A 15,061-nucleotide genomic window follows, 5' to 3' on the forward strand; every position below is an offset into this window, starting at 1 on the left:
GGCCAGGAATGCAACAGCCTCTTAAGTTTTTCCATCTAGAAGTAACCTCAAGTCAGCCTGTTGGTCCTTCAGCACAAGCACATCTGAGCTGGTAAGACCACTGGCTCATCTTTTGAACCACGTAGCAGCTTCTTGAAGCTGAAGACACCCATACGAATCTTAGCAACCATCCTACAGGACTCTTTGTTCAGGGGGTTTCTTTTCCATTTTTTTGGTGTCAGTCGAGGGCTGCCCTTACCATAGCGTTCTTACACTTTTCTTTTCTTTTGTTTTGTTTTTTTTGCTATAATCGATGGCAGGAAATGACTGTGTACGTGGGCTTAAAATCCACAGAATATATTAAAGTGGCATCTATAGAATAATTACTCAGATACATAAAGCAGACCACAGTTAAGCCACCTTGCTGTCTGGCAGATTGCACGCCCACATGTTTCAAAAGTTGCCTGTTCATCCCAAGAAGTGAAGCATTTGTCATTTGGGTTTGAAATCTGCATTGACTTGAATCCTAGCAGAATGCTGGATGCAGCTCCGTTGAGGGGCTGCTGGGGACCGATGAGATCAGAGGGATGTTTAATAGGTGTGCAAGTAGCTGGTTTGTGGCTGGGGGGTGGCAATATGTGGGTTACTTCGGGATCTGATCACTCAAGAGTAGGAGTGCACCAATAAAGATTTTCTTGGCTAATACCGATAGCCAATTATTAACCAGCCGTATCAGCCAATACTGATCTGATAACTGATTTGGTTACATGTGACGCTGGAGGCTGCTGGAGCACGTCAAACAAAAAAAAAAGGTTTATTTATACCAGTACTTTAAAATGTACTGACATAAATAAACCTTTTTCTTTTTTGGTTTATATAACGCCCCCCTGTACCCTGTGGGCAAGCCACCCGTGGCTCTGTCCCACTCCCTGCCCTGGCCCCAGGTCCCAAGCACCACCCTGGCTGGGCAGCACCTCCAGCCCCTGCCCCTTGCCCACTCCCTCCCTCATCATGGGGGCCTCAATCTGCCCCACCCCCCACACACACACACCCCTTTCCTCCCCCACACCCCTTCCCATCTTATAGACTTACCTGCAGGGAACCGGTCTCCATGCTGCCTGGCTGTTTTCTTGGCCGCCCGCATGCGTGAGGCTGTGCACATGAACACGGTGCCCTCTGCGTCTCGCTCCCAGCAACCCCAAGCAGGACCCCTCGTAGGCTAGAATGCTGCCTGCCTGCAAGGGGAAACCTGCCGTTTCCTAAGGGAACCCAAGCATCTAGGGGCCCTGGCCCCGCGGGGGAGAGGGAAACCAGGTGTCTGGGGGCCCCGGTCAGAAGGCATAATTAATTATATTTATCAGAGAGCATTATTGGCTCCAGTGGCCAAAAAAGCCAGTAGCAAATAATGTAAATTTCCCTTTTATCGGTGCCGATCCGATATGCAACCAATATATCAGTGCATCTCTACTGAAGAGAACTCCTTCCTTCTCAGAACTGTGTGCAGAACTTACAATGAGAGGTTGGTTTATTTTGGCACAGTTGGATCAACCTGCCAGTGAGACCAGCTCCTTGGTTGTTAGCTTTATTTTTAGCCTTGTGTATTGATCACCACCAGACTCTTCTGAGGGTTTGGCATAGAGAACCTAGTGAGTTAGAGGGCCAGTTCCTCCCAGTGAGCCAGTGGAATTGGTTGGAGAAGCCCCTTTGCCCCCTTTCTCTCTTCTATCCCCTCCAACCATCCCTCCTCCCCACACCAATGCTGTGTTGTTTGGAGAGGAGACCTGGATGGGCCTCCTGATACACCATTGCCTCCAGTGCCGCTCAGGCTGTGCCAGCTGTGCCTGGTGGGATGCAAGCACCAGCTGTCTCAGGGTGCAGAGAGGCAGGCATTGGGCTCTGGGATGAGGGCAATGTGTTTAGCTAACCTTCCCGGCAACGCGCCGTTCTCTGCAGTGTGCAGTGACGAGCTGACCCACAACTTCAAGGGCTTCACGGTGATGAACGAGAATGAGCGGTACGATGCGGTACAGCACTGCCGCTACGTGGACGAGGTGGTGAGGAACGCGCCGTGGACACTCACCCCTGAGTTCCTGAAAGAGCACAGGGTAAGGCACAGCCTGCAGTAGCCACAAGCTTTGTTGGGACTAGGTGCCAGCTGGCTGCGGGCAGGGCTTGGGGCAGGGGGGCTGTCGCACCTCCCTGGGAGCATTGTTCCCAAAGCAGCCCTTTTCCATTTAAAATCCTGTGTCGGATCCAAGGCATGTTTATTTCTGAAGCAGTTAGGAACACAACCAGAATTAGCCTGGAATGGCAGGTGCTGCTGCCATCTGGGCACTGGCTTGGCAAGGAGGTGAGAAGCCTGAAGGTCACAGATAGAGCTAATCTGTCCTGGGCTCTGCTGTGTCGTTGGGCAGGAACAAAGGGTCACCTGAGGTAGCAGCAGGTGACTGTAAAGCAAACAGCAGCGAGATTCTGGGTCTGGAGGGACAAAAGTCTCAGGGTGATTTAAAAATTCCTGGGTCTGAAGGGATAAAAGCCTCAGGTGGACTTAAAAGGGGGCGGGTGATTTTTATTGCATGTGTTAATGCAGATGGAGATGAAGGCAGTTCACCATCCTGCCTCGGGCTGCATGCTGACATGGGCCCAGCACCCACAAGGATTTTTAGCCAGCCACACTAGGCTCCCTGCCGGCAACGGGCCCTGTCTGGGCCAACCCGCTCTCCATGCCAGCGTCTCTGACGCATTTCCTGGCTCCGGGTTCCTTTCTCTCTGACTCTCAGCCTGCAATAGGATCAGTCAGGAGGACTGGGCTGTCAAGGGCTAAACTCACTCTTTAGGAAAGCCCTTTGCAGATCCCTGTTTTGGAACACACCTACCTGTGCTCCGGCAACATGCACTAACATCCTGACCATTGCTTTTCCCTACAAACAAACAGTTTCTCATGGGGTCTGGGAGAGTTCACCCCAACGTTTTTCTCCCCTTTCTAACTTCCAGATCGATTTTGTTGCCCATGATGACATCCCGTATTCCTCTGCTGGCAGCGACGATGTCTACAAGCACATCAAAGATGCAGGTGAGCCCTAAGACACACCTGTGACCTGTCACTGTTGGCACCTGCTCCTGGAAAGCACTACTATAACCAGTGCTCACTACTGCCAAGCATGGCATGGATGGCTGAGGTCACCTCTCCCTAGGCTCCTCCACTGTTCCCATTGCTAGGGCCACGCCAGGTGCTCCTTTCCAGGACAGTGGGAAGGAAGCCCATGCAGTGACAGACTGAGAAACCAGAAGCCTTTGCTCTCCCTGGCTACAGCCCAGCACTCTTCTGACCAGCCCTGAAATGCTGCACTTACCGTATCCCATGGGTAAAGTCTGCATGCCTGAGATTTAGTAGGACCTGGATTCTTCAGTAGGGCAGGTTCCTGGCCCTTGCCATGAACTTGGGGGTTTGCAAACTAGCTGGGGTAGATGTAGCTGCAGCAACATCCCATCTGGAACTGTTTTGTCAAATCCTTAATTTGTCAAATGAAGCAGTTTGCGAACAACCCGGGTACAAAAAATCTAGGTTCTACTGTTCAGCTGAGAACAAAATGAGCTGCCCGTTGTTGTATGCGTGGGTCTTTTCCATTGTGCCACGGTCTAGAGATAACCGGTCCTCCTCATCTCTTGGTTGAGGACAGTCAAAAGGAGGGTCTTTGTACCTGTTGAGTTTAAATGGAACTTTTCCCTCTTGCATTGTGGGACCTTCTCACTCTGCCACAGTGACCAGTGTTCATTTGAGCTCAGACAAAAGTGCTTTCCTCTTACGTTCAGTCTGTTGTCCTTTGTCCCTTAACAGACCAGCATCCATGAGGTCAGTGCGGGAGCAGCCTCCATTAAAAGACATCTCTGATAGCAGCACAGAGAACCGAGCGAAGTGCAACAGCCCCGCACAAAATGCCCTTCGAACTGAAAGTTCCCCTTCCCTGATTCCCATCCTTGGTACAAAAGTGCCTTCATATTCAGAGCCCATCTTTGCAATCAGCCTGATACTAAATAACCACTGTTTTGAGAGGTGTAGAATCCGAGATCCCTCTCTAGGCACGCTACTTGCCACACGCACAGGCCCAGTGGCTGGCTCGCTGCCCGTTAAGCAGGGGAACCTTTTTTTTTTTTTTTTTTTTTTTTCAGAAGTAATTTTTCACGTTTCAAGCCAAATCAAATAGGAGCACAGAGCGTTAGCTGCAGCCAGATGGATCCTTACGTAGGCATGCGTGGTCCTGCAGTGTTGCGGGCAGATTTCTGCCAGATCATTGAAGGCTGTCTGAAGACACTGGCCTTAACAACACCATAAAGGGAGAACCTGCATGCATATGCGAGTCCCCTTCCCCAAGTAGGAGAAAGCCAGTGAAAAGTCACCTTCTGCTTGTAGTCTGTGACCATGGCCCTATCTTAGACCGATCCTCATGCTGTTGTAGAGCACCACAGACCTAGTGGAACTCTGCAGAAGGAGGGGTCTGCCAGGGCAGTTTTGGAGTGGGGCCCAGGGCTATTGCTGAGCTGATTTCCATAGCCTTAAAATCCAGAAGGGGCCATTGGTGGTCATCCAGTCATCCCTGCAGCATAGCAGAGTCCCTAGGACAGCCCTGAGTCCATTCCTGCCTCCAGCTGCTTCTGGTCTCTCTCTCTTATTTCAGCCTTGGAGATTCTTTTAGGTTTTTTCAAAATCATAGGTCCATCTATGGAGACCAGTCTTCAGCAGCTAGGGTTTCAGCTCTAGTTAAGCAAAAAAAAGGGAGGGTGTATCAGCTGAAGATTCGGCTCTGTCCCTGCTCCATGCAGCCTTAACTGTGGAAAAATATTTTCTTTCCTTCATTCTGCCCTTCAAAAACAAGGTGAATGTTGTATTCTGGGGCATGTGGTATGAGAGATGTGGTATTTGCACCTAGCAGCCAAAAGTCCAACAACCCGTGATCAAAGCTTTCTTCCCCATATAGGTGCCGACAAACTGCAACCAGATTTCATACGCATGCACACAGATGCCATGACCCATCTCTTGGATGAGGTGAAATAGCTTGAGCCCTGGAGCCTTTCTCTGAGGCAGATTTTCCCATCCTTTGCTCATTTTTGCGACTGTCTGAGGCCCGCTCTGTCTCTTCAGTTGCCTCCTAGAAGTTTGAATCCCAGGCTTGGGGATGGGTATCAAGTAAAAGGCCAACTGGAAAATGAGCAGTTAAAGAGGGTGATAGAAGTGAGAGTCTGTGAAATGCTGCAGCAGTCTGTCATGGCTGTCCCGGTTTCTGTCTCCCTGGCACAGGCATGTTTGCTCCCACCCAAAGGACGGAGGGGATCTCCACGTCGGATATCATCACCCGTATCGTGCGGGACTATGACGTCTACGCCCGGCGGAACCTGCAGAGGGGCTACACGGCCAAGGAGCTCAACGTCAGCTTTATCAATGTGAGTCGGGGCACGTTGCACCACGAGCTGCCCCAGATCAAAGGCTGTGTCTGGCTGCGCCTTTGAGTAGCATGGAGCTTAGTGGGAGCCATATCCTGCCGAGCCCTGCAGGCACTGTTGCGGTCCAGGGGAACTACAGTAACTCCACCAAGCTAAAGAGTCCATCTTCTCCAGGGCCCTTGTGGGTTTTTTAATGCTGTAACACCTGCTCCGATTTTGTCCCCTTGGAAAGTCAGCATAGGGGGGAGAGAGCTTCTGGATAAGGAGAGCAGTGGAAATAACTGAGGTCACGGCACTGCTTTAATTCCCTGAGAAATGTGGCTGCATAAAACAGGCACTGGCTTCCTGCCTGTGCCAGGGGAGACGGAGCTTGCACATTTGATTGAAGCTTCGTCTGTTTATTCCCAGCTGGGGGCTGTGCGGGTGTTGAGTCCCCTGGAGCTGTGAGGGAAGGGAAGCACCTCCCAGGGGGCTCTTTTGTTGTTGCCAGCACATGGCTTTCACCCGGTTCAGTCCTGACAAGGGAAACCAGCAGTGTGTTATTCCCCAGGGCGGGGGCAGGATCTGCTTGCTTCTTCTGTCACAACCATTCCCCCTTAGTCCTGCGGGACCAGCCCGGCTCTGAAGGGGTGGGCGAGGCTGAGTCTGTACTGACTAACTTCTCTATCAACCAGCAGGGCTGGGCGTTCAAGTGGTAGGTTGTGTGTTTCCATTCCAGTGGCTGGGACCCCTCTGGCGCCACCTCGTATATGGAGACAATCTGATGTAGAAACACAGAGCTGGCGGCTTATGGTGCCATTGTCAGAGTCTCTCTCCTCGTTATAATCTCCCCTTGTCTGCCTGCAAAGAGCGTCCAGCAAGCAGGCTTATGCCCATCCCTATGATCCCCAGAGGAGATCTCTAAAACAGATCAGGTGCCAAAGTAGTTCTGTTTGCCCCTTCCTGCAGATACCATCGGCGGTACATTCTGATTGGTATGTCACCTAGTCTGTATTTTCCTCCTCATTTGTTGCTCACGGACCTTGATTTACCTTAGACTCTGAACTGCTCTGCAGGTCTCCTCTGCTGTCTCTGGGACTGGCGTTTCCAGAGTCTTTCAGACTTACTCTGCAGCTGCCCTGTAGGGTAAGGAAGGAACCAGGTGAAGAGGAGGAAAGGCTGAGATCCAGGAGCCACTGTTGAGCAAACCCAGGCGCTCTAGGTCCGAGTGACAGTTCCCTTGCAGAATGGTGTGTGGGGAAACGTGATTGCTAATTTTCCTAATGCCCCTGCTTGCGTCCGCAGGAGAAGAGGTACCACCTGCAGGAGCGCGTGGACAAGGTGAAGAAGCGGGTGAAGGACGTGGAGGAGAAATCCAAGGAGTTTGTGCAGAAGGTGGAGGAGAAGAGCATCGACCTCATTCAGAAATGGGAGGAGAAGTCCCGGGAGTTCATTGGCAACTTCCTGGAGATGTTTGGCCCTGAAGGAGCACTGGTAATAAGGATGGGGGGAAGGGGAGGGGAGGGGTTGGAATTGCAGATGGCTTTCTGGCTGGTCATAGTGCTTCCCAGACCACAGCCTGGCAGAGCAGTGACCTACAGTTAACCCAGCGCAGGTATGGTGTAGGTCTCTGTCCTCAGTTATGCCCAGCACCCACCTTTAATGGGGACGCTTGCAGATCCCTGGACGCTGGGGACATGACTACTAAGGCTCCAGTTCTTGTGGTAACTTCCCATCACTGCTGTCCCCGAGTGGGCTTGAACTGATGGCCTAGAGGCGAGATTTTTATGTACAGGTACCTGGCGCCATAGGGGTCCAGCCGCACGCCACCAGTGCCTGCCAGGAGCAGTCTGCTTCAAAGGAGCTGAACCTGTATAAAACGTCCTCAGGCCCACAGCTCCACTGAGGGTCTTGCATAGACTTCCTACTGCAGCCTGACATTGTGGTGGGACAGGGCAGCGCCCAGCGTGGCGCACGAGCTGTCTCTCGTGGCATGACACCCCCGACCCGCGTCTGTAACCTTGCTCCTGTGTGCCTCCTCTCCCCAGAAACACATGCTGAAGGAAGGCAAGGGCCGGATGCTGCAGGCCATCAGCCCCCGGCAGAGCCCCAGCAGCAGCCCGACGCACGACCGGTCCCCGTCCCCCTCCTTCCGCTGGCCCTTCTCCGCCAAGACCCTGCCGGCCTCGCCGGCCAACTGCGCCAGGAACGAGGCCGCCATTACCTATGACATCAGCGAGGACGAGGAGGATTAAGTGGCCGGCGGGGGCTGGCTGCCCGTCACGCCTCGTCCGATCCCAACTCTGACCCCGACGGGGGCTTCACAGCTGAGCAAGAGCGCGATAGGCACAGGCGGGACTGATGGCAGGTGGGGGCTTCGCCCGCTCTGAGCAAGGGCTGCTGCCCTGGAAGCACATTCTCACCTCCCCGCGCCCCTTTTTATTGTTTACGTCCCAGTGGTTTCCAGGGGGAAAGATTTTATTTAAAGAGAAAAAAATAAGGGTATTCTTTTAATCACAGGCTGGCTCTAGGGCTTGCCCCTGTTAACCTCTGCTGGGCGCGGCGGGCATGGGGAGAAGAGCTGGGGTCTCTTCTCTGACCCACCGCAGTCTTCTGTTGCCCTCCTGGGAAGCAGCCGGCTTGGCTGCTGAGTCCCTTGAGTCGTGGCTGTCCACGGTCCTCAGCCTGGGAGGCGGTGCTGGGAGCAGGAGTGTGGGGGAAATGCTCTCTCTCTTTTTTTAGTTGTGTAGAGATGTCTGTGCTGCGCCAGGAACTCCCCAGGTCTCAGAAAAGCTCTTGCTTCTCTTAGCTGCGGTTCCCAGCCTGTCCTAGTCGCGTGGCACAGAGGTCTGAGCCCTCTCACGGTGCCTCTTGTGCGGGGACAGCGCCAGGTTAGAAGACGCTGCAGGACAGACGTGGCCGCACGCTCTAGCATAGCACGAGCCTAGTCAGCGCAGCATTCGCTGTTCGAAGGCTGGCTGCAGAAGCCAGGGGGGAAAGGCCTTTGGGGATCGTTTAATCAGGCAGGTCTCTGGGAGGATTGCTGAATCCCAAGCTAAGAACTTTTTCTCACCCCTGCCCCGCCATTGTGAGAAGAGCATTAATTTTCCTTCCAGGACACCCGCTGTGTCGTCTTGTGTGCGCGTGAGCCCAGCTAGAAGATGCAAGCTGTTTGCTTCTGCCTTCCCCCCTCCCTCGTGTGTCTGTGTGTTTAAATTGCCGCATGCGGAGAGGCAGGGATTTGGGAGCCATCTTTCATACCCGCGTGATGAAGCCACAGCTGTAAAAAAAAAAAAGCCCTTGGGCTGGCGAGGGGCCGTTCTCTGACATCAGAGAGGTGCAGGGCGCGTTTTCTCCCAGCGGCAGCTTCGTATCAATGTTAAATCAGCTGCACCTTAAATGCAGGTGCGTCGCCTCCCGACTGCTTTGGAGGGGCCCCGAAATAGCCTCAGAGCAAACCACTCCTCTTCGGGTTTTAATTGCTCGACCCCAACCCGCTCGCTGCCCAGTCTGGTCCCGTGACGTGTTGCCGTCAAGCGCGTAATAAACGTCTGTGCTGAGCTTTGAATGTCCCTTGCTACTTAGCAGCATCTGTAGCGGTGCCATCTGCGAGCTCCCATGGGGGTGACTTGGGCAGGTAGGTCGTGGTCCCAGCAGGCTTCTCTCTAAACTGGGAGCCATCTGGCGGGAGCGGCGTCAGCTGTGAATCTCCTACGTGTGTGTGTGTGTGTTTTTTCTGCTGGTGTTTGTCCTAGCATCTCCTATTCAGAAAGAGTTCCCTAAGCAGAGTGCCCTGGTGCTGGGGAGCTGATGATGAGGCCAGGGCAGAGTCTCAAGAGCCAAGGGACGGGCATTCTCCAAATCTGGGGTGACTGGTCCACGGAAATGACAGACAGCCACTAGAGCCGTTGTCCGCAGAAAGAAGCTTCTGTCGAACCTGACCATCCCCGTCTTCAAAGGGGCTAGCCTTCCTCCATCTGTCAAGCTGTTCTTCGTGCTGCTGTTGTGAAGGCTTCGTATGGACGGTTCCTCCCCACCGTGTTGGGTCAGACACACGCACATGTGCACCTTCATCCATGTGTTTCCACTGAAGCAAGGGCAAGCTTTTGGCTGCCTGAAACACCAGCTGGATTTCGCGCTTGGGCACGTGCTGAGCTGCTGCAGGGGAGCCGTCGCTTTGTTTCCAGCCACAAGATGGAAGGAAGCACGTTATTTTTCATTCTTCGGTATCTGCGTGACCGAAGAGCACAGGGTGTTTAATGCCGACGTATTTCCCCCCGCTCCGTTAGTAGACACTAGAGTCCATAGGTGATATCGCCAGCTGATCGCACAATTCGGGGGTCGGGCAGCTTAGGGCCTGGCTGTCACCGTAGGCACAGGGTGAGCAGCAGTATTCTTTCACTACTGGTGAGTGTTTCTGATGTCGACCCGCTCCCAAGGCAGCCCACCAGTGGCCCGGCCTCCGCAAGGCCCTGTGTGCCCAGGATCCGCACAGAGCTGGATTTAACAAAGCCATTGGTCGCCAACACCCCTCGCTCCCCCCTTGCACTTTGCACATGGAGATGGACGCTCAGCTCCCCATGCTTATTGTGGCACGTGCTGAAACAGCATCATCTCACCGTTTGCCTGGCACCTTTCACGTGTGGTGCTGAGAGACGGGCAGAGGCAACAGTCTCGCTGTGGCAAAACCTGCAATGCACTGAGCTGCAGAAGAGACAGGCTGGGTTTCCCACTGTGTTACCTCGTACAGTTTGTTCAGCGCCATTCAAGCTCTACCTTGACCGCACACGGCCTCTTCCACAGCACGTCACACGAGGCTGGTTAGCCGAACACTACAGAGTGGCAGAGGAGGAGGAGGCTCCAGATTGGCGCCCTGCAACGCAGAGCCATCTCCCGGACGCCTCTGCAGTATTCAGATGGGAGTCCCTTGCTGCAAAAGCACAAGAGGACAGCATCGGGCCAGCCCTGATCCGCAGCCCAAGGCCATCAGCTTTGAAAGCAAACCCTCGCAAACGGTTTTCAGGTGGGCAGGAAGGATGGCCACGGCAGGAACGGCAGATGGTTGAACTGAACTGAAGGCGAAATGGCTTCAGCTCTACGGCTGTGATCTTTTGACACTCAGTGGCATGTAGGTTGGGTTTCAGAAGAAGGCTGGCTCTGGAAGCTGGATGAAAGGAAGCAGAATACATCTGTCCTCCGTTAATCTCTTGCAGGGACCCCAGACCCAAGCCCTGGGAGGCTCCATCCCGTTCCTCCAAGCACCCGTCAGTAGGGTTTATGTTCCAGGGTGCGTTCTTCTCCTGCCTCCTCGGTGACTGTCCCCTTCTCCGTCCCGGTATATCTGGAACACGCACAAGGGGGGATCGTTCTGTGGGGAGCCCAGATGCAGCCCCTGCTCGTTGGTGCAGACTTCCTCGCTGGACGTACTGCCCACCTTGAACGCGGCCCCTGGGCCCGTCTTGTCCCTCGTTCAGCTCAGTGCGCAGATAAAGAGCTTTCTCAGATGCATGCAGTCCCATTGCCCAGTGCTGCTGCTCACGTCCTCGAAAGCCGCATCTGTTGGGAACGTCTCCAGCAATGCGTCGTCGTAGGAGTCTAACGAACTGCGTGGAACTGAACAATCTTGTAACTAATCACGGTGGGGTTATGGTTTGTCCTGGGCTTTGTCTTTTTCCAGTGAAAAGAACAGGCTCTCCAAAATACAGCTGCTTGCAAGGTGTCAGAGCAACGGTTTGGTTTTCTTCTCCGGGAGAGCGCTCGTTGGTTTAGTTTTACGGGGGTTATTTTCCAAAATGCACAAAAGGGATGGAGGGATGTGTTGGCATCCACATTTTAAGTTCTGGATTGTTGTTCTTTAACTTCACCTCTGCTCACGGGGGAGCCAGGAGGCGATGTGGATCAAACAGCCTGGGGATCCCAGTGCTGGAGACCCTCAGGGGTTGTGGCAGCCTAGCTGAGGTCTGCTGCCACGCTGGGTCCACACGAGAGGGGCGGGCGGCTTCTCTCGCCAGTCGCGTCTCTGCAGCCGGGGGTGTCCCCTTCTCAGTCAGTGTTCACCGTCTCGGTTTCCATGTGTGCATCACTGGCTTGTTCTTGACTTGGTTTCTGACTTTTATGTTTAGCCCAATAAACACAAAGTAATTTTACCCAACCCCTCCGCCTCTGACGCCTCCTTCGGCTTCCTCAGTGCTCACGGTTTTGCTGTCTTCTGCAACCCTTTAACACGGGCCCGTCAGCCCTAGCTTTCCCTAGCCTTGCCCCTCCTAGGTGCAAAGCTGGGATTGACGAAGAACTGGGTTAATGACACTTTATTTTTTTTATTTTTATTTTTTTTACCAGTTTCCTCCCTCCTGCTGCTGTCCGGGGGCTTGCAGTCCCGGGGGGGTCGGATTTAGTCCCGGACTGCCGGCACGTTCCACAAAGCAGAGGGAACATGCCTTCTGTGCCACGTGCTGAAACACAGCCAGTGGAAAACACCTGCTACAGCCCAGGGGGTCCGCTTCTTCTCGGCTTTGCTGCTGACTGCAGCCTGAGAGAGCTCGCCAGTCGCCTCCGGGAAGGCCCACGTTGCTGAAGCAGGTGGGGCTCCCTGGGTGGCTAATTCCAGGGCCGTGGTGGATGCTTGTGTCTTCACTGTTCACAGCAGGGCAGCTGGTAACGCTGCATCCTAATGGGCTGGACTGGGCCTGCACTGGTTTTGTTCAGCCTCCCACTAACCATGTAGGGCATGGGTTGCCCTGTGCACTGTAAAAGGAGCTGGACGGATGGAGCCGATGGGGGAGCGACTGCGTTTCATCTGCTCACCGGTAGCTGTTGAGTGTGTCCGCTCCTACCCCACGTTAAGCAGAGGTTAAACCACAGCGACGTACCCCTTGCTGCTTCATGTATCCCTCCTCCATTCTGGCATTTAACTTACTGCAGGGTCAGAGCGGACACACGTGAGCAGCTGCTGCGTGGTCAGCGCCGCCTCGCTGGCTTGCTACCAATCCATGTGGTCACAGCCTTATAATATCCCCAGACGGGAGCTGAGGCACCCGTGGGACCTCATGACTGAGCTGTGCCGCAAGGGGCTCGTTAAGTGACTCCAGGAAGCAACACCGATGACCATAGCAGAAGTGCCAAAGCCCTTTTATTCTGTGCTCAGTGCCTTACATACAAAGCCCCAGCTGAGACCAGAAGAGCTTTGGTCCAAGCCCTCCGGGTTTCAGGTGCTTCTGTATCGGCACAGACTCTGCATCCCCCTCCCATGGGGGCTTCAGGCCAGTTCGGGGGGGAAATAGGCCGTGGGTCGCAGGGACCCTGCAGAGGGGGCATTCGCACCTCGTGCCATAGGCTCTCCTGCCTTTCACAAGTTCACGTTCACATCTGGCTTAGACTTTAATGTTGCCGTCCGCCTCCACGGGGCCGAAAGGCTCGTAGCCCGGCTTGTCATCCCTCTTTCGGTAGTACATCCGCGTCAGCACCGTCATGAGGAAGGTCTGCAGGACCAGCAACTGCATGTTCATATCTGCGAAGCAAAGGTTTAAAAGAAGGGGTCAATGGCATGTCTCAGCCAGGCAATAGTTTGGGGGGGGGATAAAACTCTCCTTCACGGGGCTAGGGAGGTGCTTGGAGCACCAGACATTTGCTCCCTTGCAAGCAGCTGGGTTTCCCGCTCTGCCTGGTCCTGCCCCCTACTCACGCTGGGATCTGGCCTTGGAGGAGAACGGCGGGGCGCAGGCGATCTGGCCGCCATTGGCCAAGATGCTGAAGATGGAGGGCTGCAGCGCGGTCAGGATGAGCAGTACCTGCCATGAGAAAGTCGGGAGCAGTTAGCGGCAGGCTGGGGGGGGTTGTTGCTCAGTGCAGGAGAAAGCCATTCGCACCCCTTGGGAAGATGGGGCGAACCCCAGTCCACCCTCTCCGCTTCTTCGGCTGCGTTCCCCAGGGATGGTGCCCGTGGGCCAGCAGAGGCATGGCGCTATTAGACCAGTTGGACGTGACTGACTCGTGGTGGCGGTACTGGGGTAGCTGCTCAGGTTCGTGTCACTCCACCTTAGCCTCTTTGGCCCCCGGCAGACATTACACTTGAGGCACAATTAGTCTATTCATCACATCCCAAACGGTAACCCGGCCGCGCGCTCAGGGGATTGGTTGGAAACCAGCCACAAAGACGATGCACGAAAACGTGAACCATTTTTGTGGCTGGTTTCCATCGCTCCTTAAATTAAATGCGTAGCAGGACCACTCCGGGGGCTCCGGCCACGCTGCCACGCTGGGTCGGGACCCTGCTGGGGCTGCAGCCTTTGACCTGGATCACACCCAACTCCTCCCTTGAGACCTGTTTCTTCCCCATTTCTGTGCATCCTCCATGCAGCCAACTCCCCATGCCCCTGAAGGCACTTGCCCTCGGCAGCTGTGTTGTGTCTGCCCGGCGTACCCATGGGGTAAGTGGCAGGGGCATGGAGAGGCAAACAGCATCTCCCTTAGCAATGCCACCGGCCTGTAGCCCGTTCCAGCTCTGTGCTCCTCAAGATGCAGAGATAGCTTTGGGGAGTGGTTTGAGGTGGACAGACAGCCAGCTCATGGGGAGAAAGGTAATCTAAGAGTCACCACCGTAGATAAGGGAGGAGGAGGGTAAAAGGCAGCCGGACCATGCCAAGGGGTGCAGAGCATGCCGCCGGGAGCACGGCGCCCCACCGTCACCGGTACCTGGAAGCAGGCGAACTTGGCCCCCATGTTCTGCTCCTTCAAGTGCAGCCTCGCCTGCCGGAAGAGGATGCCCAGCGCCCACAGCCCAAAGATGGTGGAGACGCCCAGGAAGGTGTTGATCCAGAGGGACACACTCTGCGCCGAGATCTGCCCAGGAGGGAGGGAGAGGCAGTGGCTCAGCAACCAGGGGAACCCCCCGGTGAAGCTAGCTTGCCCCTGAACCCCCCTGCACGGAGCTGCGGGCACCAGAGGAGCGAGATGCTACCACAGCCCCATCGCACTGGATGCCTCCGGACCCCGTGCGCTTATGCCGCCGGCGGCACTCACGTCAGACGGGTCGTAGTTCCCGTCGGCTGCCAGCGCCAGCCCCACGAAGACACCGGCTATCTTGAGGAAGGCATACTGGAAAGAGCCCAGGAGCAGGAGCCTCAGTTTCCTCCTGTGACGGGGAAAGAGAGATGCCCATGGAGAGCCCGCATGCCAGAGCCTTTCAGACCGCATTGCAAAAACGCGAGAAGCAGCCCCTGCCAAGCCAGACGCGGGCCGAGACCAGCACAGGCCATTCGCCTCCGCGCAGCCACCAGGTCTGCGGGACCGGCTCCCAGCATCAGAGCTGCCATTGACTGGCTCGGAGCATGGGCCCGTCTTGCCCTGGCTCGTGGGCCGCGTACTTGGTCATGGTGATGCGGGGGCAGCAGGGGCAGCAGCAGCAGCAGGGCCCGGTGCTGATCACCATCGGCGTGTCCTTCAGCGCCCGCAGCACGGCCGCCGGCCCGCCGAAGCCCTCCACCATGGTCAGCATCAGCAGGTGGAAGCACAGCGCGAAGTACCTGGTGGCAGAGGAGCGTGACGGGGCTGGCGTGGGGCATGCCCAGCCCCAATGCCTGGTGGCACCAGCTGCCAACATGCCCCTAGCTACATGCTTGGCTGCAGGGGCTGGTCGGGGGGGGGGGGGCGCCGCTGAGGAAGGGTC

General features: G+C 55.2%; 2 protein-coding genes across 3 annotated transcripts in view; one reads left to right on the forward strand and one right to left on the reverse strand.

The window, feature by feature from the left end:
* PCYT1A (phosphate cytidylyltransferase 1, choline, alpha) overlaps positions 1 to 11,577 on the forward strand; it is a 20,885-nt gene extending 9,308 nt beyond the window's left edge. For both annotated transcript variants that reach the window (XM_006022418.3, XM_025202708.1), the window contains exons 5-9: positions 1,933 to 2,084; positions 2,974 to 3,052; positions 5,276 to 5,418; positions 6,703 to 6,891; positions 7,446 to 11,577. In XM_006022418.3, coding sequence (XP_006022480.1) covers positions 1,933 to 2,084; positions 2,974 to 3,052; positions 5,276 to 5,418; positions 6,703 to 6,891; positions 7,446 to 7,652 — 770 coding nt within the window. In that variant the 3' untranslated portion in view covers positions 7,653 to 11,577. The remainder of the gene's footprint in view (positions 1 to 1,932; positions 2,085 to 2,973; positions 3,053 to 5,275; positions 5,419 to 6,702; positions 6,892 to 7,445) is intronic.
* An 897-nt stretch (positions 11,578 to 12,474) lies between these two features.
* The window catches only part of SLC51A (solute carrier family 51 alpha subunit), a 4,564-nt gene continuing 1,977 nt past the window's right edge, over positions 12,475 to 15,061 (reverse strand). The window contains exons 5-9 of the mRNA XM_006022419.3: positions 14,760 to 14,918; positions 14,416 to 14,527; positions 14,089 to 14,235; positions 13,079 to 13,184; positions 12,475 to 12,904 (exon numbers count right to left, since the gene is read on the reverse strand). Of these exons, the coding sequence (XP_006022481.1) occupies positions 12,768 to 12,904; positions 13,079 to 13,184; positions 14,089 to 14,235; positions 14,416 to 14,527; positions 14,760 to 14,918 (661 nt within the window). The 3' untranslated portion in view covers positions 12,475 to 12,767. The remainder of the gene's footprint in view (positions 12,905 to 13,078; positions 13,185 to 14,088; positions 14,236 to 14,415; positions 14,528 to 14,759; positions 14,919 to 15,061) is intronic.

This window comes from Alligator sinensis, unplaced genomic scaffold (assembly GCF_000455745.1).
Source record: "Alligator sinensis unplaced genomic scaffold, ASM45574v1 scaffold301_1, whole genome shotgun sequence".
In the NCBI taxonomy this organism is placed as follows: domain Eukaryota; kingdom Metazoa; phylum Chordata; order Crocodylia; family Alligatoridae; genus Alligator; species Alligator sinensis.